At 41.5% G+C, this 27,609-nt stretch overlaps 1 protein-coding gene across 2 annotated transcripts in view; it reads left to right on the top strand.

Moving 5' to 3' along the window:
• Positions 1-27,609, top strand: part of INPP5B (inositol polyphosphate-5-phosphatase B) — a 2,334,801-nt gene that overhangs the window by 84,393 nt on the left and 2,222,799 nt on the right. For both annotated transcript variants that reach the window (XM_044083533.1, XM_044083543.1), the window contains exon 3: positions 14,565-14,591. In XM_044083533.1, the coding sequence (XP_043939468.1) occupies positions 14,565-14,591 (27 nt within the window). The remainder of the gene's footprint in view (positions 1-14,564; positions 14,592-27,609) is intronic.

The following is a 27,609-nucleotide window of genomic DNA, read 5'->3' on the forward strand; positions in this document are numbered from 1 at the left end:
TTTTTAGTTTTCTTTGCACACACAGACAGAAAATACAGTAAATGCTTTGTTATTCGACTAAATGCTATCAAAGGCTAGTACACTTGAGTGTATTAGCCTGTTTGTCAACACAAGCAAAACTTTAGCTAAGAAGTGCAATCAACAAATTAAGCACAGAAAAACAGAAAAAACAGGTAATATAACAATAATATAAGCACAAACAGTGGTCGAAAAGCACAGAAGATCAAAAAAAGCAATAAAAAATGCTTAACAAATACTTATAATCAAGAAAGTCGCTTTTTCTGCTCTCTACTGCCTTAGGAACTCTGCAGGGGACCACGAGGAGCTATGCCAAGTTCTCTAATGCCAGAAAAGCCCGCCAAAGCATGCTTTATAGCAGAGGGCTGGAAAAAACAGGAAATGACCCAAAATGGCCAATGAATTACTAGTTACTGTCTCTAACCACTCCTCTGAGGACAAACAGGCAGCTCAGTACTCCCCACTCTCACTGGTGAGTAAAGAAACTTCCCTCTGGCCACACAAGAAAATGGAGGAGCACAGGAACCAAATACAAAGCCCAGGGATCAGCAGATCTGATCACTGGAACAACTAGCTAGGAAAGTTAGGAAAGCAGAAGTATTTTTTTGGGTTTTTTTTGCACACACAGACAGAAAATACAGTAAATGCTTTGTTATTCAACTAAATGCTATCAAAGGCTAGTACACTTGAGTGTATTAGCCTGTTTTTAACTTATAAGCAAAACTTTAGCTAAGAAGTGCAATCAACAAATTAAGCACAGAAAAACAGAAAAAACAGGTAATATAACAATAATATAAGCACAAACAGTGGTCGAAATGCACAAAAGATCGAAAAAAGCAATAAAAAATGCTTAAAAAATACTTATAATCAAGAAAGTCGCTTTTTCTGCTCTCTGCTGCCTTAGGAACTCTGCAGGGGACCACGAGGAGCTATGCCAAGTTCTCTAATGCCAGAAAAGCCCGCCAAAGCGTGCTTTATAGCAGGGGGCTGGAAAAAACAGGAAATGACCCAAAATGGCCAATGTGTATGACATGAAACTTGGAATTTAAATATGGGGTCCAGAGTATTGGAAATATAATAACAAAAATAAAAATAAAAATACAACATTATTTTTCGTAAATGTTACACTATCATACATATATATATATATACAAAGAACATTTTATACATAAATTTTTTTTTGATAATTCATAAATAACTTCTATTAATTTTAAAAAACATTTTAAAAATTTTTTTGTCTTCATATACATTTTTTACTTTATATACATGACTCCTGCGATCTGTTTCAGAAGTTAATAGTACTTTGCATACATACATACCTTCTGGTGTGTTTATGTCATCATAATATTGTGTATATATATTTTTTTATGCACTGTGAAACATTTAACAATAATTTATTTAAACATTTTTAACAAAATTATATGTGTTTTAAATTAACAAGTGTATATGTTTTACGTTTCCTCTGCTTCTAACATGAATATAGGTATTACCTATTTGTTAACTGTTATAGGCGTTGCTGCTTTAAATTTGAGTTAAAGGAGCTAATTGTAAAACGTAGGTTGATTGTTCAGCCTTTTTAAATGGTTTATGTTGCTAGTTGCTGTGTTTCTGAAGAAGTCAGCTTATATGTGCTGACGAAAAGCGCTTAAAAATAAATATGCTCTTGTTGACTGCCTACTGCCGCTCATGGCTTGTTTTGTTTCACTAGTTTGTTTTTGCTCAAGTTTCATACTTGCAAACTAACTGGGTTTGCCACTGTGACACCCCAGGTTAATCCTCCTCCATCTTATCCTGGCCCCTCCTATTTTAAAGCTCCTCCCACATCATCTTTTTCTATGCTACTCTTTTCTACTTAATCTCACTTCTTAACTCACTCTTCTTCACATCTCCTTTACCACCTCCCAGTCATTATTATTATGAACACTATACATTATTGTACCGTACTGACTACTTTTTGTACTGAGGAACACCTCAATGCAAGATCCCAGTTTAATTTTTTTTTGCTTTCTTCTTAAATCTGAATATGTTATCCTTATTAATTGTTAAATTACTGAATAGTCGTAGCTTGATTTTGTTTTGCTTTATTCTTAAACTTGTATATGTAATCCTTATCAATTGCTGAATTAATAACTTGTGATGTTAAGGGAGCTTTTCTCCCCGGGCCTCCACTGAAAAAGGACTTGTGTCCAGTCGGACTTTCCTGGTTACCAAAAATAAAATAAATACAATTAAAAAAAAAGAAGGAGCAGTTGCCAAGTTGAAAGCAATCACTCCTTTGTCTGAACAAGCAAATAAGGTCACTGGTGAAATCCTGTAAGGCTAACCTTGAGTCCAGATTGGCAGCATCCACTAAGGACAATCACATGGGCTTCTTCACATACGTCTGCAGTTTCAAAGGTAACACCCAAATCTGCTCTGAACTGGTGGTCAAGAATACCATATACACAAATGCCGTAGGTATAGCCAACCTGCTGGCAGACAGGTTCAGTGCAAACTTCACTCCCCTGTCTCCACCATTAGTAAACCAGGACATCACAGCCAAATGGAGGACAGCCACTGTCATCTGTCTACACCAGCAGTCCCCAACCACCGGGCTGTGGAGCATTTGGTACCAGGCCATGAGGTAAGTGAATTCCGGTATGAGTGTGTTTATGTGTCTGTGTGTGTGAGTGAATGCGTGCATGAAAGCAAAAGAATCTGTGTGTGTGTGTGTGTGTGTGTGTGTGTGTGTGTACGTAAGAGTGAGAGTGATGCATGAAAGACTGCAGGTATGAATGAGGAAGTGACTGTGTGTGTGTGTGTATGTGTGTGTGTGTGTGTGAGATTGTGTGGTGTGTGGGTGTGACAGACAGTGAGAACGATGTATGAATGAATGTGTAAATGGGTGTGTGGCATGTGGGTGTGACAGACAGAGCAATGTTTGAATGAATGCAGGTATGAATGAGTGTGTGTGTGTGTGTGTGTGTGTGTGTGTGTGTGTGTGTGTGTGTGTGTGTGTGTGTGTGTGTGTGTGTGTGTGTGTGGTATGGACGAAAGGTACACAAACCTCATTGCTGCTGCTGCCAGCGATCACTCTCACTCCTCACTCTCTCTCTGTCTCTCTCACAGACACACACACACACACACACACACACACACACACACACACACACACACACACCATACCTCTCAACCTCTTAGTAGTGCAAAAAATCTGGACAAAGCCTAATAGAATGGGACATATTTAAATATTGCACTTATAACCAAAGAAAGTTGCTAGAATAACTGGATTTGTCTTATCATGCATTTTTCTGAAGGATATGAGGTCTGAAATACAAATGTGTATCATTATTTAGTGACTTCAGTCCTCAGATCACCCAGTGATTTGCCAGAAAATCACAAAAGTTATGAGGAACAGACCAAAGCTCAGAGGGAAAAATTTGGACAGTCTACGAAAATCTGTACAGTTGAGAGGTATGAATACCTCTCGGCCTCTTACTTAGATCAAGAAATCTGGACAAAGCTAAAAATAATGTAGGGACAAATACAAACTTTGAAAGTTGATAGAAATACTGGTTTTGCATTAGCATGAATTTTCTGAGGGGTATGAAGTATGAAACTCAACTGTCTGTCATTATTTTCTGACTTCATCCTCAATGATCTGCCAGTGATTTGCCAGAAAACAACAATTTTATGAGAAAAAGACCAAAAATATGAGGCAAAAATCTGGACATTCTGTGAAAATGTGTATAGTTGAGAGGTATGCTGAACAGAGCCAAATAATAGGGACAGATTTTAAATATTGCTCTTATAAATATAAAATCAGTAAGGTTGCCATTAGGTTTACTTTATCTCTCAGCGATAGTAGATCAATGTTATGCTGTTAAGCAGAATGTACACTTTTTATTTTGTATTTATTGCCAACTGTCTTTTTATTGTACTTTGGAGCTTTTCTCCCCAGGTCTGTCCTCCTCGTTAAACAAATGTCAGATAAATAAATAAATGTCTACTTTATTTACGTGAGATGGCCGGTCTGTGGAAAATTGTCTTACATTGATACCGCTCCTTGGTGCAAAAAAGGTTGGAGACCACTGGTCTCCACAAAGGTGGAGCATCCGCTGACCCAGGTAATTATAGGCCCATCAGCCTAACTAGCCTGATCTGTAAGGCCATGGAATGCATTATCATGGACCTTATAAACAAGGACATTGGCAACCTCCAAACTCTTGACCCCACACAGTTTGGTTTTGTCAAAGGGAGAACATGCCTATTAAACATGGTTGACTTCTTCTAAACAGTCATCAAAGCCATGGACGAGGGGAAGACAGTGCATACTGCCTACCTTGACCTAGCCAAAGCCTTTGACACTATTCCCCACTCGGGCATAATAGATAAACTATCCCAACTAAGCATCACACTCAGTCAAAATAGGGGAACCCACCTCTAGTAGTAGACCCGTAACGAGCGGCGTACCCCAGGGATCGGTCTTGGGGCCTCTACTGTTTGAGATATACTTTTCTGAGATGCAAGCCAAAACCAGTGGTCTGTGGCTGACCAAGTTTGCAGATGACTGCAAGCTGGGTGCTGTCTTAAATTCCTCTAGTGATGTGAACATCCTCCAAGAGGGCCTTACCCAAACTAATGACTAGTGCCAGAAGCTTGGTCTCAAACTGAATACCAAGAAATGCATCATTATCCTGTTTTGGGAAAATGGTGCCCCAACTAATTATCACATTAATAACAACATGCTAAGCACGCAGTTATCATGAGGGATTTGGGCACCCAGGTTGATGGCAAACTTATTTTTGACCACCACCGTGCCTCCGTTGAATTGAAGGCTTTCTACATGGCCTACCTCATAAGTAAGGGTGTTTCATCTGGGAACAAGGAAGTCATAACATCTCTGTACTCCTCCCTTATCAGACCCATTATCAAATACAGTGCCCCATTTGGCATGCACTTTGCCAAGCACATGCAGCAGCTGGAGAGACCACAGAGGTTCCTGACCAGGAAAATCCAGGGTTTCAAACACCTATTCTATACATATAGGCTAAAAGCCCTGTTCCTCTACTCAGTCTCGTACTGACTGGTCAGAGGTGACCTGTGTCTGGCATACAAGGCTGTCTGAGACCCAGCCTTGATGGAGTTGCTGCATATCCGTAAGTCAAACTCCACTTGCGCAAACCACACGTAAGGTCTCAATCTGGTCTGTGACATTAATAGAACTTGTTGGCTATGTATAGCAACTCCAGGGTCGCACATCATTGGGGAGGGGGGCAAATGCCTGTTAAGTGCCTTGAATACTGGTTGTCGACCAAATGAATGTCGATCAAATATATATATATATATATATATATATATATATATATATATATATATACATACACACACACACACACACACACACACACACACACACACACACACACACACACATACACGTATGTGTGTGTGTAAAATTATGATTGGTTGAAAGCACAAAAAGCAGAAATGAGACATATAAACGCGAGAACAAAAATGTGTGAATCCACAAATATGTACCATGTAAACTGAAAAAAATCAGAAAACATTGACATTTTCTCTTCCATTATCATAAAATCTCAGCAGCAAAACCCAGGTCCGATGTGAATAGTGGTACTGTTAGGTAAGAGGCTTTTATAACCCACTATGTATGGTTAGGGTTAGCTATAATGATAGGTATAGGATTAGGGCTAGTTCACTTGAGTAAGGCTATGCAGGGAGGTTTGCAAAGTAGCTCCAATTGCAAATAAAGTGACTGTGTTTCAGGCACATATGCAAGAAACCAGAAAACAAAATTATGAGGATGATTTTGGGAGACAGGAAAAAGGCTATAAGAAACTAGGATGTCCAGCAAAGAGACGTAGCTGATGTTGTCTCTTCTGTCCATCTGAATGGATGGCTTATGGGAACCAATTGGATCTGACCTGAGTGCCTTTTTATAGTTCTTGTATCCAAGGCTTAGACACCTCCTCTACCCATAATTCCCTGTTATCATTGCAATACCCATTTCTTGTTCGCTGCCTTTCAGGTCAAGAAGTGATCAGCAAGGGTTCAATTCTCATGGTGAGATAAATGGTTAAGCTGAAGTAAGTTGACTTCATTTGGTCATCAACCTGTGGATAGTCGGATCAGGATCGGATCTGAGATGACCGCTTCACTAGCTCGCTTTGTGTTAAAAAAAAAGGAGTTTTTGGTGTAAATCTTTTGCGGTAGTTAACTTATCCTCCGTTTCCCCTAGGGATTTGTGTGTGATAGTGGGTGTGTGTGTTGGTGTGTGTTATCTTACCAGGCATGGCAGATACTCCTAAGCCTGTCTTCAGGAAGTACACAGAGTGTGGCCAGAAGCTCTCTCCAGCTGATGGCCACACTCTGTATGTGGTGTGCTTAGGCGCGCCACATTTACTGACAGCCTGCTCTATTTGTGTGGGCTTTAACCCGAGGGCCCTCACAGACAGGAGGGCTAAGTTAGTGATGAAGGGTCTCCTGCCAGCTTTGGTGACAGCCGTCCCTGCAACTACCAGATCAGCCGCATCTGTGGCTGCTACTGTTTCATCCCTTTCCAAGGACCCTGGAAACTTCCATTTCAAGGCATGTGGAGGGGGTTAAACCTAAGAAAGATAAGCCGAATCAAAAGCTGCTTCAACAAAGTATTAGTTTAAGGGTGTACACAGTTATGCAGCCAGTTTATTGTACATTTTTTTATTTTTTATATTTTTCACCTAACAGATTTCTTTTGTTTTTCAGTTGAATTGTACAGGTTATAGGTCACATTAAAGGTGGGAAAAGTTTTGAAATGATTTATTGTGGTCTCATTTTTTTATATCACAAAAACCTGGCATTTTAATATTGTTTTTTGTGTGCCGTACTAGAATGTCAAACAAGGCCTATGGCTTTAAGAAGCATAGTGTCTGCCTGCACAAGAACCCCCCTAAGATCCTCGTGATTTATGCATTTGTAGCTTTGGGGCAGACCACTTAAACATCAAAAGTGAGTCCTGTGCTTTCTTCAGAGCAATGGCTCTTATCAGCAAAAGAAATAAGTACTGTAAAGGGTCCTCCCTTCCTATGTGGGAGATTGGACTTCCGTGTTAGCTTCACAGTCTGTTAAACAACTGGACAAGACTAAATCTTCTAAAGATAAAGATAAAGAAAGAAAAACAAGTAAAGAAGAGCAATAAGAAAAAAAGGAAGAGATCTCTGGATCTGACTTCCTGGTCAACCCTGGTGCCAAAGACTCCTAGACCTTTGGATGTGGTGTCAAGATAATGAGCAAATTCCGATCCAGATTCCATCTCCAACATGTCTTCTTTTTCCCTTAGCCAGCTAGTCCTCGGCTTTGTTCTCCTGTATTTCAGGAAAGACTGATCCACTGTTTATTTATTTTAGTTTGTTTACTGGGGTAGTACACTAATCACTGTAGACCATTTCCAGACACAGCCCTGGTGAAGAGATGCACAAAAAAGAAAATAGAATAAATTCACAGAGTAATCACAGAAGGTAGATAATCCCACAGAAGTAATATTAGCAGAGTAGAAAATCAAATGTGAATTAAGTTTAATACTAAGAGGGAAGCAGCAGTTAAGAACTGAGGGTCAATGTAGAACTGATCTTAGTGGACTGTTTTCAGGCTCAACCTGGGGGGGGGGGGCTGCCAAGAGTACATAGCAAAGAATTGTATAAACACTTAGATATTGAAATTTTCCAAGTTGCTTACAGTAAACAAGAACTTTTTACCAGCAAACAGAGAGTGTATTGCAGTCATGTTCTAATATATTTGCAACCTGTATTAAGGTTTAACTTTGATGAGCAAGTTAAAAATTGTAAGGGGGCTAGCAGCTTGGAGAGGTGTAGACAGGAAGGGTAGAGTAAGCAGCAACAGAAAAAGAGGATTAGAAGAAGAGTTGAGTAGATAGGGAAATTAAATTATTAAAGGGTAGAAACAGTGATGCTAATTGCAAGACATTCCAGTACCACCGATAAAGTAGTCAACACCCTGGGGTTGGCTCCCTTGACATTTAAACGTTATTAGAGTTCTAAGAGCTGATCTTAGATAATATTTTTGCTAGTGTATATTAGTGGGGATTTGTTACTGAGTTAGTGTGGAAGTATTTGCTGCATGCTTGCTTGCTGACATACTGTTTGAAATCCTTGCAGATGTTTGTTATGGATGTAATAGATTTTATATTATCTGGTAGAGATTCCAAAATTTAAAGAGCAATTATAGAGAATGCTTGGTCAATGCATTTTAGATTTGTGAAAGTTGTGTACTTGCGGTGTGTTCAGGGGCAGAGATCTGTGTGTACACAGCTCATTAATAAGTCATAGCCGTAATCCTTTCTGCCAACTGCCAGACATGCTTACTTTCACTTGCTCAACATCTTGAGCTTCATCCTTATGTGTTCAAGCTGTTTGAATTGGCATTTGCTCAGAGTTTGGTTACCAACATCCTTGTAAATATTGATTTGAATTTTGATTAGTCCAGGGCTTCTGAACCTCAGAGAAGGAGGAAGACAGCTTTTACACTCCTTAACAATGATCATTCCTTCCCTGAGGTACAATGACTTTAGAGTAAGAATAATAAAGTATGAGGGTGTCGGGGGCTTGACACCCACATGGAGGGTTTTAATGGGGCTTGTTCCTTGTAAAATATTCTTATTTTTTGTGCTACACTTTTTTGTAAATTGAGTTGGTCAAATGCACACATTCTGCGAATATATGTACTCAAGCTGTAGTTTGGGTAGGAGTGATGCAAGCTTTTGGTAGCAAACATATGACGCGAATCCAAGAGCACAAATAACATTGTACATCATGATATGCAGTCACTACCACATAAGCAGCTCTGTGTACATCATGATATGCAGTCACTACCACATAAGCAGCTCTGTGTACATCATGATATGCAGTCACTACCACATAAGCAGCTCTGTGTACATCATGATATGCAGTCACTACCACATAAGCAGCTCTGTGTACATCATGATATGCAGTCACTACCACATAAGCAGCTCTGTGTACATCATGATATGCAGTCTCTACCACATAAGCAGCCCTGTGTACATCATGATATGCAGTCACTACCACATAAGCAGCTCTGTGTACATCATGATATGCAGTCACTACCACATAGGCAGCTCTGTGTACATCATGATATGCAGTCACTACCACATAAGCAGCTCTGTCACCCAATGTAACAGAGCACAGGCTTAAGCCTAGAATTTTCTTTAGTAGAACTGTTGCAGGACTTCTTCTTTCGGCTTTTCCCGGTTAGGGGTTGCCACAGCGGATCACCTGTCCGCTCATGATTGATAGTGGAGTTTTACAGTGTCGAGTTGCCAGCCCGGTGCCCAACCTTCCACAGAAGGCACACACATGCACGCACTCACGCCTAGGTCCAATTTAGAGTGTCCAGTCCACCTACAGCATGTCTTTGGGATGTGGGAGGAAACCGGAGCACCCGGAGGAAACCCACGCAAACACAGGGAGGACATGCAGACTCTGCACAGAGAGCACCCCAGCCGAGGATCGAACCGGAGAACCTCTTGCTGTGAGGCGGCAACGCTAACCACTGCACCACCATGGCCGCCCCTTATTAAACACTGCTTCTAATTCATCTAAAGTGATTGGGGATGAATAATCCATCTGCTTACCTGAAGATAAAGTTGGTAACCACGCATGCTGGTTAAAATTCTGTGCACTAGTTTTATGTGCTTTACTCCACTCTCCCACTACGTATAAACTGACACACTATAACCAAAACAATTCCAATATATCTGTTGGGAGATATATAGTAAGTTAATGTCTTTTTTAAAGCTACTACTTATCTATTCATCTTTTGTTGTTTAAAGTGCTTTGTAGTAAGTGAGAGAGTCTTTGAAAATGAAAGTTATGTACTTACCATAACAATAGATGCCTGGTGTCTCTTTCCACTTGGTTTAACTTGTGGGTTATCAAATCCAACATGGACCTGAAGCCAGCCAACTTCCAAGACTTCAGGTCAACAAGCCCCATCTCTTCTACCCATAATCCCCCACTCCACTAGAGCTACCTCATATTTAGTTTGCCCCTCCTTCTTTTTAAACTTTTGGACCTAGCCCCCAAAAAGAAAAAAGTCAAAAAGCTAAAGACCCCAAGAAAAGCGGGGAAGCAGTATCCCCGGCTTGGCGATCTCAGAATAAAAGGATAGCCAAGAAGGTAGGGGTAGGTGGGTGGAAGGTTGAACCAGACAGATATGGATCTATCTTTATAGTAGGTACATAACGTTCATATCTGATGTCTTTTCTGCCTGGGTTCAACCTGTGGGACAGAGTCCCAGCCATATAATACCCGAGGGTGGTCTCATTAAAGGATATTCCGCGACATGGTGGAACCAGACAAAACTCTAGACCTCAAATGGATGTTCAATTTGTAATGGGACACAAAAGTGTGATGACCCACCCACACTGCAGCTACACAAACGTCATCCAAAGCAGCTTTGGAGAAAAACAAATGTAGAAGTATCCATAGTTCTGGTAGAATGACCTTTGGGTTTGTGACGCAAACACCTTCCTTTTAGACCAAATCCAAAGGAAATACAATTACTTACTTAACATTTGTTTACCAGGAAAATCTGACTTGGAACAAAGCCAATTTTCAGTGGAGGCCTGGAGAGAAAAGTTCCAGACACATGTCTTTGTAACGTGGGAGGAAATCGGAGTACCCATAGAAAACCCACACGAACGCAGGTAGGACATGCAGACTCCACACAGAAGGCAGTCCAGGGAAGAATCGAACTGGAGAACCTGAACAACACTACCGCTACACCACTGCACTGTCCAATAATCACCCCATACCAAGCCTCAAACCAGGGACCCTCTCAACTACGGCATAGTGCATTAGCCCACTAGGCCATTTAGACAGAGTAACCTTAGATACAGCAGCACCCAATCAAGACTTGCAGAATGAGACAAACAACTGATTAGAATTTCTAAAGGACTTCATCCTATCCAAATAGAACCTCAATTGCCAATGGACATCAAGACAATGTAATAGATATTCCCTCCTCTGGAAAAAATCAGAAAAAAAAACTGGCAGATGAATGGACTAGTTCAAATTACTCTCTGACATCACCTTAGGCAGAAAGGCAGGAACCCGTCAAGAGATACTCTGTCTTGATGAAAGATCAAATAAGGAGGGACAGCAGAGAGGGCCTTTAGCATTGACACATGCTTGATGCAAGTGATGGCTAACAAGAAGAGAGTCTTATCAGACAGTTTCAAATCAACAGTATCAGAGAGCTCAAAGAGGGGTATGGCCAGCACCAGGAGGATAAAGGGCAAGTCCTAAGGCGGAACAGGAACTCAGACAGGAGGATGAAATGAAAGGGTTACTTTAAAAAAGGCCTTCAAGATCTTAAGGATACCCAATGGCATATTATCCCTACTTATGTGAAAATTGGTTATAGCTGTCAATTGCACTTTCATACTCAAGTAACCAGACCCAAAATTAAACAAATCCACTAGAACGTCCAGGGTAGTCTTCAAAGGTGCTGAAAAGGGATCCAAACCCTGAGAGATAGCCCATATGACAAAAAGATTCTACTTACTAGCATACATCTTATGAGTAGACATCTTCTGGGAAGAAGTTACTATGTGAATGACTCTGTTTGAAAGCTTGGGATTCCTAGCCATCAAGGGAATTGGAGAAACCAAGCAGTTAACCTTAGCATTTGCAAGATGGGTAGATCTAGACCCAACAGGTGAGAAATAAGATCTGGGTTGATTCACGACTCAAGAAAGGTACCTCAAGAAAGACCAAAGGAAGGGAAAAACACACTTGTGAAGTCCAAAAAGGAACAACAAGGGTTACAGTCACTCTGCAATGGGCCATTTCTTGAAGAAACTTATTAACAGGATCGGAGGGTATGCATACAGAAGACTCTGGGGCAAGTATACAGGATAACATCCCTGGGTGACTGTCCCTATGGAGGAATTAAGACATAAAAGCTGCTGCATTTGGTATTGGACAGGGAAGTGAACAGGCTGCAACAAGAAGTGCCCCAGCTCTGAAAAATCTGAACAGTAACCCTTGATTCAGAGAATGTTTCCACTCAAACTGTCCACTAAGATATTGGTTTTCCCTAGGATGTGTATTATAATCAAAAAACATTGGGTTGAATTTGCCCACTGCCAGACCCTCATGACCTCCCAACAAATACCAGATCACTGACATATTGCCTGTCTGGACAGAAATCACAACTTGTGGAGAACATCCTGAAAGGCTTGCAATGGCAGGAGGACCACTCTCATCTCCAAGACAGTGATGTGTAAGTTGGCCTTGCTAGAAGATCAGCTCTCCTGGATAGTCCTCCCTTTGAAATACTCCCCCCAACCCACCCCAGAAGAGAGGCATCCATCGTGACCACAGCCTGCTGAGGGGGGAAAACAAATGGTCTCCCTGTGGACACCAAGGGAGACTCTCTAACCACCACTTGATCTGAGCTCAACAAACAATGGTCAGAAGAACTAGAAACTCCACAGGATCTGTTAAGTACAATCACTGTACCACCAGAGACCAGTGCAGTGCCCTCATATGACACCTGGCTAAGGGGACCAAACAAATGGCAGCCGCCATGTGATGCAAGAGCCGAAGAATAAGGGGGGGTTTCTGTAAGAAATCAAGGAGTCTACCAGATGCCGTAGGTTCAATATTCTAGACTCTGGAAGTTTTGTGATCTGGGATATTGTGTTCAAATGGCAACATATAAACTCCATGGACTGAATCTGACTGACACTGGACTTTTACTAGTTAACTGTGATCCCTAAGGAACTGCACAGCTAAAGTAAGGTGTTCCTTGCCCTGACAAGGGGTGGTCTTTTGGAAGCAGTTAGGAGACACTCATCCACATAAGGAAGGATCCAGAACCCCTGCAACATTAGCCAGGATGCTAACTACTGCCCTACACTTTGTGAACACTGGGGGGGGGGGGGGGGCAGTGGTGAGACCAAATGGCAGTGGTCTGAACTGGTATTGATTGAACCCCAGACGGAAGCGCAGAAATCTCCTGGACTACCTTGCAATCTTTATATGATGGTAGGCATTCTTGAGATCGATTGAGCACAACCAGTCATCCTTTCTCAACAGAGGTAAACTGGATTGCACCGTGACCATCTGGAATTTGATCTGCTTCACAAACTGAGTCAACTCACTCAAATCCAGGACAGACCTGATATCGTTGTTCTTGTCTGGAACTAAAATTAACTGCAAGTTGACCCTGGATCTTCAATGGTCTAGAGGGGCCTCTAGGATAACTGGACATGCCAGCAGCTTCTGAATATCCATGGCTGCAGCTCTTCTCTGATGGGGTGGTATGTCTAGAAATCATTTGGGAGTTACTGGGGACTTGAAAATATGGAATTAAATAGCCTCTGGATATAACTCTAAACAACCATGCTTCCCAGGTTATGGCCTCCCAAATTTTCTGGTTTAGAACCAATCACCCCTTGACTGCTTCCAAAGTAGGACAGTCAGGCAACACTTCAGGGTCACTGAAATGGCCTCCTAGAAAAACCATCACAAAAGCCCTGGTTTTAGAAGAACTTCTTGCAGGACTACTGCTGTGAATTAGCCAGAGTGATAGCACTGCTTGTACCTAGTGCCGTTCCGTGGCAATTTTAAGTTGAAGAGCAAAACAAGAAAAAAAAGTTGCTCTTGTGCTAAAAACTCTTTTCTTTTCAGACTGTAGCAAACCCATTTACAGAAAGAGGCTTCCTCCAGGTTATACTACATACAAAGCACTAAAGCCATTAATACAGTAACCAACGATCGCCATCTGCTGATCCTGCCTCATAACATTGTGTGCCTGGAGCTGCCCCCTTTCCCCCACCCTAGCTACAACTCTGATAAAAACTGCAAATAGACTCAGTTGAGAACTAGGCAGTGAGGCTTATTCTGAACTGATATGGGGGTGCAAGATTCTTCTTCCAAGTGGTAATGAATTCCAGATTTTGGGGTGTCCAAATTGAGAAGAACCTAGAAAATCATTCTATCAAAAACTGTGTAAGTCTCTAACCAAAAAGTAGATGCAGACCGTGAAGAGTAACTAAGAACGAAATGGACGGTCCAGGCACACTGAAATCAGCTATAAATAAAAAGTTTAATAATAAAAGTTCATACACAAGCACTTTCACCCTGACTCAATGCAGGGCTTTATCAAGTGAATTGTGTAAGTGTTGAAGTACATGAGCTACAGGTGGAACTGTATACATTTAGAGAGAGAGTATTTTGCAGGGAGCAGGAAGCCTAATGCATATGTGCTTTTGTATGCTGTTTTGTGTATTAAGTGCAACATATTGTGTTATTGGTATTGAACTGGTATTTGTTAAAATATTTATAGAAAGAAATCTTGAAATCTCATGTCCTCACAATGAATATGAAAGATTATTGCATGGATGTTTTTTCTGATATTTCAATTTTATTTTCCTTCATTATAATGAATTATTTTCTTTCATTATGATTAATTATTTCTTGCTGAGATATAAAAATAATGAGCCATCTGTTTCTTTCTTTCAGTACCAAGTCATGATATATCTGTAATAGGTAAGCTATTTTATTAAACCTTTACTTTTAAGACACCTGTTCTTAAATTAAAAGCGGCACACCTTACAAATGTAAGATAAAAGTTTTCTGTTTAATATGTGAGAGTTTTAAATACACATTAGTGGAAATTTCCTGTAGCATATGATTATGTCTTGAATTTGTGGATACTGTTTAATTTTTTTTCTTTAATTACTTTTTCTCATTATAGCACTGCCATAGATGTAGCTATGTTCATTGCAAATGCTTTTCTTTTTATAAAACCTTCCAAATTGTTTGCTTGAATGTACACTGAGCTTTTTTGTTTGCTCATCCTCTGCTGGTTTCCTCGACACGTCTTTGCTTCACTTGCTTGTTTTGCTCTTTTGGGTCACACTTGAAAACAGTCTGTGTGGCAGCAGTATGACCTATGCAGTTGCCATTGATAAATAAAATGAATGCTAATATCTGTTTAGCATTCCTTTCATCAGTTAAAGTGAGACACAGACACAGGGAATGCGGGATTATACTAACTAGAACATAAAAGAAAGCTCTACCCTTTAATGTAGTTGCCAAAGTTATTCCTTCTGCTGTTAGTGTTACCTGGACGTAATTCTAGGAAATCTTCACAGTATCTTCATCTCCTTTTTTTCCATGGTGTAGGTCATAAAGGTTGCACCATCTTTTTTTCTATTCATATTTCACATTGTTTCAGTAATGAAATTGTCTCAGTCTTCATGACGAAAGGATTGCAGTACACTTCCAGCACTTTTTGCTTTTAATCATCGCTCAACATTTTGCACCCAGAGAGTGTGTCTTGCTAAGCTCGGTAAAGTTTTAAGACTGTGAAGCATATCTAACAGCAAAAAGTGAAACTCTTTTCCATACAATTAGATACTGAAGATACTTGTTAAATGAAGAAACACAATAAGTTATACTGCAGCCCTACATAAAAAGTCTGGAAATTACCCTTACGTTTGACCATGCAGTGTTGTTTTGCCCATGTAACTGTAGAAGATTAAGGGCAGCATGAAACACTAAAACAGCTTTTCGTTTGCCTTATCTGCTTTTCAAAGTGACAGCTGTAAGCCACAGATAAATTAGCAGAGCTGTTAGACTCAACAAAGAAATTTAACTCATAAGAGTATGGGGGGGGGGGGGGGTTCTGGGGATCTGGAAATCTAATAGAAGCCATAACTGAATTCTTAGCAAAATCTAATACTAACTTTGTGCAGGAAAATTTATAAATGTACCACGTAACATTTTGTAGAAGCTTACAGTTATCATACATTATGGTATTTCAGTTAAAAAGGAAACACCAACTCAGTTTCCTCAAACAATTTGAGAAGCTTGTAACTCAGAATGCCACCACTGTAATTACATGCAAAAAAAAAAACAGCATCTCATTTAGGTTCATAGGTGATTACTAGGCTAATGCCAGAAGAGTCTTTTCAAGCCTAGCCCAAAATACCCAGGATTTGACAATATTATATCCTAATTCCTCAGATTTGGAATGGGGTAGTATCAGGGTAGTGCATCTTTGGGTGTTCATAGGATCATAGGATGTTACTAGGCTAATGGCCCAGGAGCCCTTACAAGCCTAGCCAAGAGTTTATCCCCAAAAAAAAACCTCAGTCAACACCTGTCACCCCTGTCAATGAGGGACACAGGTGGAATCCCTGGGACAAATTTGTGGTTTCCCCTCCACTCATCAAGGTTGCGCGAGGTGCTCTGTTTGACGTGTATGGGAAGTCTATTCTAGAGTCAGACCCCAGTGGCCTAATGGATAAGGCATTGGCCTTCTAAGCCAGGGATTGGGGTTTCGAGTACCATCTGGGAGGATATATTCTTGATCTTGATACAAGATGAGGCAGCCTCTGGGAGACAAACCTGTCTCTCCTGCAGGTTTTGTGAATGTCGCATATTATACCATGCGAACATCGGAAAAGACGAGAAACGTGCACGCTGATTGGCTAATCCAACCAGCGTGCACATACTAAATCGTACGACAAACAAGGAAACAAGTCCGGTCAGTAAATATCGTGCTGCGGCGACAGCAAGCAAACATTAACGTACAGTAAACGTAAAAACAAAAAACACACAACAATTCAAGTAAAACACACAAAATTAACCATTACCCATATAATATTTCTCATTCCCTCACCTCGAACACAAACAAAATCAAAACTCATACAGTCGCAAATACACCACACGCACACTACATAACCACCAGTTATAACCCAACAAAACCAAGCATTCTCATAAAACCATTCACTCACCTATATTCCCTACAATACCTATACACACACAACTCCAAAAATATACATACTAAAAACACACCACACATCCCTCGCAAAGTGAAAAACACACACCATACCAAACGTCCACATCAGCATACATCTTCTAAAACCGCATACAACACCACCATCTAGTGACCAATTACTAAAAGTACATATTTTTAAAAAATTAATACAAATTAACACACCACATTTCAACATACCCATAACTAGTAAAACATAACTACACGTTATAAACTTCTACACTGCTTAAACTATTGTATAACAAGCATCACCTACCCTTTTGATTACATCCCTTCAAAAACAATAATAAAATAAAAACAAACTGAAAGTGTGGACTATTCTATCTCACAAAAAGTGGAAGAATACAAAAAAAAGCTAACAAAAACCTAAATAACAACAATACAAATATAATACAAAGCAAACTAACACCATGGTATAATAGCAATAACCCACTTCTGGGTGTGGGTAATGCTGGATTTACCCACGGTTGTCTTTGTTTGGTCCCTCGGGACCAAACCACGCCAACCGTGGGTAAATCAACATTACCCACACCCAGGCATGGGTTATTGCTATAATACCATGACCCAAAAGCGTGCATGCTGATTGGCCAGCGTGCCCGTTGTAATCGAAGTTATACTAATGGAAAAGGTCCGTCGCCCGGACTTTTTCCATTAGTATAACTCGTTTAAAACTGTCTCGCTATGTTAAATGGGTTTAACATAGCGAGACAGCTTTAAAATAAGCAACGGAGATCCCCGTTGCTTATTTTAAAGCTGTCTCTCTATGTTAAACCCATTTAACATAGCGAACAATGTTTAAAAAACGGAGAAAGCAAGATCTCCTTTGCTTTTTTTTAGAGTCTCGCTATGTTAAATGAGTTTAACATAGCGAGACAGTTTTAAAATAAGCAACGGAGATGTCTGTTGCTTATTTTAAAACTGTCTCGCTATGTTAAACTCATTTAACATAGCGAGACACGAAAAAAAAGCAACAGAGATCTTGCTTTCTCCGTTGCTTTTGCCCACAGTTATGATGTACTGCGCAGGCGCGCAGTACATCGGAACTGCCGCGGATGCCAGACATCTGCGGAAGGGCAGTAAACAGGCATTATACTATGCCATTATTTAAGAAAAGTAATAGTTTCTTTTCTTAAATAATGTCATGGTATAATAGCAATAACCCACGCCTGGGTGTGGGTAATGCTAAATTTACCCACGGTTGGCTTTGTTTGGTCAGTCGGGCTACGGCCTCGGGACCAAACCACGCCAACCGTGGGTAAATTTAGCATTACCCACACCCAGGCGTGGGTTATTGCTATATTATATTCAGGCTTTTTGCGGGGATAGAGAGTGAGGAGTTAGACTTAACGATATAGAGCAGGACATGGTCCGAGATTGCCTTGTAGGCAAGACACAGATCATGAGCAAATCTGTACGCTACTGAGTAGAGTGATAGTGATTTGAGTCTATCTGCAAAGGGCAGGTGTTGGAGACCTTGGATTCTCTTTGTGAGGTATTTCAGTGCCCTTTCCATTGATGCAGATGTTTGGAGAGGTACAGCCCAAACGGGGCATTATACGCAATTATTGGTCTAATGAGGGAGGAGTATAGAGAGGAAAAAAAACACCTTTTTGTCTAGATGCAATCCCTTTACTTATGAGATGAACCAAGTAAAAGGCTTTTCTGACCACTGCCGCTACATGATGGTCAAGGTAAGCTGTATGCACTGACTTTCCCTCATCCAGGGAAAGAAGTCAACCAATTTCAACAGGCAAGAACTGCCCTTGACGAATCCGAACTGTGTGGGATCAAGTGCTTGGAGATTACCTATGTCCTTGTTTATGACGTCCATAATAATACGCTGGATGGCTTTACAGATCAGACTTGTCATGCTTATGGGGTTATAGTTTCCAGGGTCAGTAGTGGCACCACCTTTGTGCAAGGGGATGACAATGGCAGTTCTCCACTCTGCTGGAATGAAGCCTGTATGTATGATGTGGTTGCATAGGGTACTCAATGGTGAAGTCAGTTCTTACTGTAGATAGTGCAGAATACATTCTAGGATACTATTAGGTCCCATGGAAGCTGTGTTTTATGCCTTGGATAGGGCCTGCAACACTTGATCTACGGAGCTGTGAGGCGCGGAATAAGTATGGGGGATGGTGAAAGGGCCTTTCGGGGGGACAGGGTGTTGAAGTTTGCGCTGAACCTATCTGCTAGCAGTTGGATAAGTCAACATAATCAGTATAAGTGATACTGTTAAAGGAAAACTCCACTCTCTCATACAGTTTAACTCAATCGTTAGGTTTCTTTTCTCCCTACAATATGGTTCCAGCATTGTGTATGTACCAGAAACCTGCTTGTAGTTTTTAAAACTTTAATTTCCTTGCATTGGAGTGAAAGGAAGGGAAAGCCCACCTACTTTTTTTTAAACTCAACTTCTCACCTATTTTGCAGTGAAATTCGTCTCCAGCTGCATGACATATCATAGACACAGTTAATCTGTGGGTTACCCTGTCAGGTACTGCTGCCAATCTTAGATGGGTAATTAGTCCTGCTAATGTCAGGAACACAGCAGCTGATATAAAAAAGACAGAAAGCTGTGGAATTGTTTCCACTGTTTTTAATTGCAGGGGAGGATAACGTAGCACTCCCCTTTCATAGCAAAACAAAGCAATTAGATCAGTCAGGGGTTTAAAGGCAATTGTCAACTCTTCTGAAATATTTGCATAAGCAGCAACACAGTATTGAAATTTTAAGCTTTAAATGTTATTTATAACGGTTTGTGTTAAGATAACTTAAGACTAGTAGCAAAGATTTCTGTGAAATTTAGAGAAAAGTCAGAAAATATTTTTTCTTGTAAAGTGTAAATGCATTTACCATTTTCAAGCCCCCCCCCCCCCCCACACACACACACACACACAGGCCAGAAGAGAGTCAAGTGGCAACCCTATCAACTAGGTGCACTGATACTGTTCATAAAAAGGTATTTTATGCTGTGTGTGACATCCTTCCAGTGGGGGATGCATATCTGGTACATGCAGATCCACTGTAAGAGATTCCCACTGACTCTGAGTCAGTCCTTGCATTGTCAGAGAGCAACCATAATATACAGCGGAATTTACTTTAACATGCGTTTACTATGTGTCCTTGCATTAGGAACACTAAGAAAGGAAAATCAGAAGTACTTAACTGTGTTTAAATGCACGCACACACACACACACACACACACACTATATATATATATATATATATATATATATATATATATAGTGCACATACAATGAATTATTTATAATAAACAACATAGTATAGTTAAGCATTATTAATGTATACATTCTAGTAAATGTTGCTCAATGATTTACTTGGTCACTGTCACACACTGGCTATGTGTTCCACGTGCAATCCTGGTCAATGTCTTTCTGTCAGTATTTTTTTTCTTTCTGTTATCTTTGCCAGTGTAGCTTATGTTGTGGCTGAAAAGGGTCCTGGGACCATTTCACTTTCCTGGTTACCAAAGTATAAATAAATATGAAATAGAAAAAAGGAGGGGGAACATGTCAGAAATAACTGAGAAACTAGTAAAGCACATTTTAAGTCTGCATCATTCATGACAGAGAAAAATCCTCCCACTGAAGGCATTGTGAAGTAGCAGCAGACTAAGTTTAGAGTCCTACTACTTGTCACTTGTAAATGTACAGCAATGATTATTTACTGCAGTGAGAGTTTTCACACCTCAGCATGAGAGTATGGGGAGGGTTTATCAAGTTTGTTAGGACAGGTGATCCGCTGTGGCGACCCCTAACCAGGAAAAGCCGAAAGAAGAAGAAGGACTACAAAAGTCTCCTCTTACAAAATATTGTTTTTTATCTGCTTTATTTTGCTGCAAGTAGCTAACAGTTATTTATAGCATAGAACAAGCTCTGGCAGATAGATAAATGAGGCTCATGCAGGTAAACAGAGAAGCAGCTCTTTTACAGAAGGTGTGTTTAGATGACAGAGCTTCACAGTCCTGCCATTATATTTTAATGGAATGAGAAAACAGCACCACTTCCTTATGTCTGGCATGAGTCATGTAAAGAGGACTTGAAATGTATTCTGGGAAAAAGGAAGGAAAGCAAGAAAATAAGATCACGTTACCAAGGCAGGCCACAGCATCTGCCATTTTGAGAGAAACACATTAAAATTGGAGTGATTTCTGAGGCATTAAAATAGCTCAAAAACAAAGATACAATGAAAAAAATAAGTTTTTTGAGTTCTAAGGTGGAGTTTTCCTTTAAGTACTAATTCGGAACAAACCTGGGCTTTGCCACGGAGGTTCCTGACGTAACTGAAGAAGACTGTAAGGGTTCCCTTTGTTTTGGAGGCTAGTTTTGATTTATAATTGGCCTTGGAGGTTTTCACTAGTGCTCTAATTTGCTTGTTGAGGCTAAGGAGGGAGTTCTTCCAGTTTGGAATTTGTTCTTTTTTACCCCTGGACAACAGTTTATTCCTTTTGTTGTAAAGCCTGTTGATAGAGGATGTCCACAAAACAGGTTTGTGTTCCTTGAGGAGCAGGTTTTAGTTCTATTGGGTATGGCTGAGTCCATGCAGTTGTACAGGTGCTTGTACACTGCATTGGCATACTGTTCAGCATAGTCATCTGCATTCTCTGACGGGGGCAGTGGTGTGAAGCTACAGATACCCTCTCTTAGGAGGTTGTAGTCAGGTTTTGAGAAGTTTTTTTAGCGTGATTATGTCTGGAGGAGGTGGGGTTGAGTGGGAAAGAAACTTCGAATGAGGCAGTCCAATGATCTGATCTCACCAGGAAAGAACAGACTAATTGAGTGGTGCAGCAGTCACCCATGTTGGTGAGAACCAAGTCCAGAATGTTATCTCCCCTTGTGGGGGATGAGACAAGCTGGTCTAGTGTGTTAGAACTGATGAAGTCAAGGAATAATTGAGAGAGTGCATTAGTGCATGAATAGTTCACCCAGTCTATGGTGGGGTAGTTGAAATCACCAAGGATCAGGGTGTTAGGGGTACCTTGATGTAGTCAAGTAGATCCAGGTAAGAAGAGTGGGTGTCCTGAGTCATGGAGGAGGGTCTATAGCTAGTTATAACTTGGATGGGTGTCTTGCCAACTGTCAATTGCACCTGGAGTAGTTCCAGTGCGTCATGCTGGCAAACCATTATGGAGATGTGTCTATCCTTAATGAAGATAGAAACTACACCACCCTTAGTCTTCCTGACCTCATTTTGTGGTTGGAATGTGTGGAATGAGGTATAGCCTGGTAAGGCAGGGGTGCTCTCTGCAGCCTGAACCAAGTTTCCATGATCACACAGACATTGGCATCTTCCAGTGCAAGGAGACCCTCCAGTGAGTCCATTTTCAGGTTAAAGCTCCTAGCGTTAAGCAGCATGACCTTCAATTTGCTTTTTGACATACCTTTTATGTTGGAAGGTTTGTCTTTGGGACATTGCCTAAAAAAGGCAGAATGGGGGAGGTGAGAGCCTTGGCCAGGATCTGGAAACCCAGTGGTGACAGGTGAAGACCATCTCTGGCAAAGCATTGAGGCCTGTCGACCATGTCATCCCAGGCAGACAGATACTGGATCCCCTTGGAATGACACCAGAAACTAAGCCAATTGTTGAAGTCAATTATTTTTGTTGGTATTGTGGTATAATTTTTGGTGAAGGTAGGATGCTGCTTAGGGCTAGGGTCATACCTCCCTGGAACACATACTCTGAGAGGTCAGTCATGTCTCTTCATATAGTCCAGGGAGGTGCATCTCCTGTCATTCACACCAACATGAACAATGACAGAGTTGTACTTGTACTTGTTGTGGAGAGATTTAACTGTGTGCGTAGATGTGGCAAATTCTGGCACCAGAGAGACAACTGACTGTGACCTTCTCCTTGTTAAGCCTGGTGAGGGGGACATCGGTGTGTCTCACAACTGAATCACCAATGACTACTATGTTTGGTTTATTGTTATGTCCTGTGGGCTATGATGGTATATTGTTTTACCTTATGGGCTGTGTTTGTGAGACATTTGTATATTGTTTGCTGTGTGTGATGTGTTTGGTGTTGTGTGTGAAATGTCTGTGAGTGTGTTTTGGAGGTCTCTGCTGTTTACGTAAGTTTTTATTGAGGACCTTTGCATAGGCGTGTGTGTGTGTGTTGTGCTTGGCTATGTGATGTGAGTGGTGTGGTGTTTGTGCTGGCAATCTCCTCTTTGACTATGGCACGAGATAGCATGGACTCCAGGTTACTGATATACATGCATTTCTCACAGGTGGAAGACTTATGTGCAACTAACAATGGGCAAAACTGCTATTCAAATTATAGCTTGCTACAGATCACCCACCGTGTCCCAGGACCCCCACTCCGCATTCCTGGAAACACTGGGAAACATAAAGGTCCTACCAAACACCCTGATATTGGGTGATTTCAATTACCCAAACATTAACTTGGAGAACTACTCAAGTACAAACTCCCTTGCCCAACATTTCCTAGAATTTATAAACTCAAATGCCCTGGATCAACTGGTCAACACCCCCACCAGAGGTGACAACATAGTGGACCTGGTCCTCACCAACATGGGCGACCGGTGTTCCACACCGGAAGTCACCCCATCAGTGGTTAGATCTGACCATAAACTAATCACTCTGGATATCCACATTCCGCCACCACCCCTGGTCAAAGACACCACCATGAAAAACTTTTCAAAAGCAAACTTCACGTTACGTACGACCGAGGTGGGAAGTTTCAAAGCCACCATGCTAAAGGATAATGCTGTCCAAGCTGCAAAATCCTTTACTAATGCAGTCTACTGGCACCTACAAGAATGCATGGATCGTGCTATCCCAAACAAAACCAAGACTCACTCCTCCAAGAAAAGGAAACCAGTCTGGTAGACACCTGCCATAAACAAGCTATACAATAGAAGGAGGAAACTAGTACAGAAAAGAGTAAAATCCCAAGAAGGGAAGACATCCCTGATCAGTATCAACAAGAAACTACGTTCCCTCATAAAATCATCCAAGGCTAGCTTTGAAAGAAAAATTACGATGGACTCCAAAGATAACCACAAGGCATTCTTTAGCTATGTCAAGTATCTAAGTGGTAATTCTCAGATCTGCTTGGAGTTAGTGCAGAATGGCACGAAATACACTGAACTGACCGATATAGCCAACATCCTGGCAGACAGGTTCAGTGCAGACTTCACCCCCTCTCACCCCCTAAAGGGCCCATAACTATACCAGAAGAATGTAGTGCCCCTGAAATCACAGACACTCAGGTTAAAAAAGCCCTTTCCAGAGCCAAAAACACAGCATCAATGGGACCAGCCGGTGTCCTAGTCTGCGTCCTACATGAGCTCAAAGGTGAACTAACCCCTCACCTAAACACACTGTTTAAACTCAGCCTCTCCACAGGCTACATGCCCACAGAGTGGCGCACAGTAATAGTTATTCCGCTCCAGAAGGGTGGAGCCACAATGGCCCCTGGGAACTATTGCTCTATAAGCCTGACTAGCTTGGTCTGCAAAGCAAATTATTGAATCCCCAAATGATGTGGATATTCTACAAAAAGGCCTTACAGAAACAAATGCCTGGTGCCAGAGCCATTTGCTCAAATTTAATGCCAAGAAATGTATAGTTATCCCCTTTGGAAAAAAACATGTACCCATGAATTACCACATAGGTGACAGGACGCTAAACATTGAAAGTGTGATGAGAGACTTAGGGACACAGGTGGACAGTGGTCTCACTTTCGATAACCACATCGCCACAACAGTCAGGAAATCCTTCTATGTGGCACACCTCATCACTAAGGGCTTTTCATCCAGAAAAAAGGAGGTCATTGTCCCACTGTACTCATCCCTCATTAGACCCATTATAGTGTATGATGCCCTGTTTGGTATGTACCTCACAAGACATCTGCAACAGCTGGAAAGGCCACAGAAATACCTCACTAAAAGAATCACAGGTCTAAAGCAGATACCATATGCTGACTGTCTAAAAAAACTCCAGCTATACTCTGTGGCATATTGTCTACTCAGAGGCGATCTCTGCTTAACATACAAGGCCATGTCAGACCCTGAGCTGTTGTACATGCTCCACTTAAAGAAATCCCAATCCCTCAGAGCCACATGCTCCAGGGATCTAAACCTTGTCATCACAATGAACAAAACATGCTGGAGGGATAGGTTCCTGACCCAGAGACTCCCCATACTCTGGAATAGACTGCCCATACATGTCAAGCAGAGCGCCTCATTGGCCCTCTTCAAAAGGAACCTTGATGATTGGATGGGAGATAGGAAATTCACCCCGGGGATCATGTCAGTCACCCTGCTAGACAGGGGCCCAGAGAAGTAAATATTGTGGGAAGAAATATCCAGGGAATTGTTATGGCTAGGCTTGCATAGGCCCTAGGGCCAATAGCCTAGTACCAACCTATGAACCTATGAGCTATGGAGCGCATCATTATGCATCTCATTAACAGAGACATTGGGAACCTCCAAACACTAGACCGTACCCAGTTTGGCATTGTTAAGGGCAGATCATGCCTTCTAAACCTGGTGGACTTCTTTGAGACAGTTACCAAGGCTATAGACAAGGGAAAGGTGGTACACACAGCCTACCTAGACCTCGCAAAGGCCTTCGACACCATTCCCCACTCAGGTTATAGACAAGCTCACCAGCCTGAACATAAACCCTTACGTCACGAGATGGGTTTCCAACTGGCTCATGGACAGAACCCACATGGTAAGAGGTGTGGGAGCTAGATCTGACTCTAAACCAGTTACAAGTGGCATTCCCCAGGGCTCAGTCCTGGGACCCTCCTGTTCGGCATATACTTCTCAGAGGTACAGGCAAGCACAGGAGGACTATGGCTGACCAAGTTCACAGACGACTGCAAACTAGGGGGTATAATTGACTCTCCAGCTGACACAGACATCCTCCAAAAGGGTCTCACTGAGACAGATACCTGGTGTCAAAACCATGGCCTCAAGCTAAATGCCAAAAAGTGCATAGTCATCCCCTTTGGAAAAAACAAAGTACCCACAAACTATCACATAGGTGGTAGCCCCCTAAATACGGAAGACATAATAAGGGATCTGGGGACCTAAGTAGATAGTAACCTCTCCTTTGATAATCACATTGCCAAAGTGGTTAGAAAATCCTTCTATGTGGCCCACCTAATCACAAAAGGGTTTGCATCCAGATCAAAAGAGGTCATTGGGCCCCTCTACGCATCACTCATCAGACCCATCATAGAGTACAGTGCCCCATTTGGGATGTATCTTACAAGACACCTGAAACAACTGGAAGGACCACAGAAGTACCTCTCCAAGAAGATCACTGGCCTCAAGCAGATGCCCTATGCAGCTCGACTGAAGAAACTCCAGCTGTACTCGGTTGCATACCGCCTACTCAGAGGTGATCTGTGCCTGACATACAAGGCCATGTCCAAACCAGAATTGATGGACATGCTCCACCTAAAGAAAACCATATCCCCTCAAGCCACACACTCCAGGGATCTAAACCTCACCACAACAATAAATAGGACGTGCTGGAGGGAGAGATTCCTGTCCCAGAGACTTCCCATGCTCTGGAACAAGATTCCAATCTACATTAGGCAGAGCTCCTCGCTAACCCTCTTCAAGAGAAACCTTGACGAGTGGATGGGAAACAGAAGGTTTACCCCAGGGATCACTTCAGTGGCTCTGCTAGACAGAGGCACAGGGAACTAATCTAAGGGGGTGGCGAAAGCCAACACATTCCGGCTAGGCTTATAAATGCCTTTGGGCAGATAGCCTAGTACCTACCTATGAACCTATGAGAAGAGGGTTGTCAGTAAACATGAGACAGTTGCTACACTGTCTCAGTATGCCCATGTTGACCAGGCTGTCAGGAGAAACTGATGGAAATTGTCCAGACATGGTGTTCCAAATGCTTGGGCGGACTTATGGAGAGAGGGTTTTGATAAGGGTTTGTCCACAAGAGTATAGACCACAAGAATCTTCTTAAATGTAAAGTAACTGGCCTAAAGCATAAGTGCTAAAACCAAAGCTAAGATGCTTAGAATAACAGATAAATTTAATCAGGCTACTAACAAGCAGTAAAAAGTGCAGCAGAAAAAAAGCACTTGAACACCTAAGAGCACGCAGCAAAAATAAGGTAATAAAGTATGAAGGAAGAACACAATTACAGTAAAAGCAGCTGAATAAAGTGTAAACATTTTTTTTTTCTTTTTTAAATTGGGCAGTGCCCGGTAGTGAAGTTATGGTCCCTTATCCATTTATCCAAATTCTTTTTGAAGAGAGTGAGGGATGGGGTTTGTTTTACAATGATGGTAAGTTTATTCCACAAACAAGGTAGCCTTTGGGATACAAATCTGTCTCTCCAGCAAGATCTGTTGGAGTCACAAATAAGTTTCATGTCCATGGAATGCGTGACCCTTGTATAATTTTTCTTGCGAATATGTAACGTTTTCATCAGGGCTGGGATCACTGAATGCCTTGTAGTTCAGGCATAAGTCTTCCTCTCAGTAAACAATGAGATGGAGTAAAGGGACAGGACCTTTAGTCAGGCCGCATAAAACGTGCCTTACGCTTTGTATTTTTTTTTAGTGAGAAAACTCTGGGACCTCTCCTGTTGGTGTAAGTGCCTAATTAAGTACATGCAGAAGGGAGCATTGTACTCAGTTATGGGCCTGATGAGGGCCAAGTGCAATGGCACTATGACTTCCTTTGAT

The sequence above is a fragment of the Protopterus annectens genome, chromosome 1.part1 (genome assembly GCF_019279795.1).
Source record: "Protopterus annectens isolate FY-2018-M chromosome 1.part1, PAN1.0, whole genome shotgun sequence".
Lineage (NCBI taxonomy): Eukaryota > Metazoa > Chordata > Ceratodontiformes > Protopteridae > Protopterus > Protopterus annectens.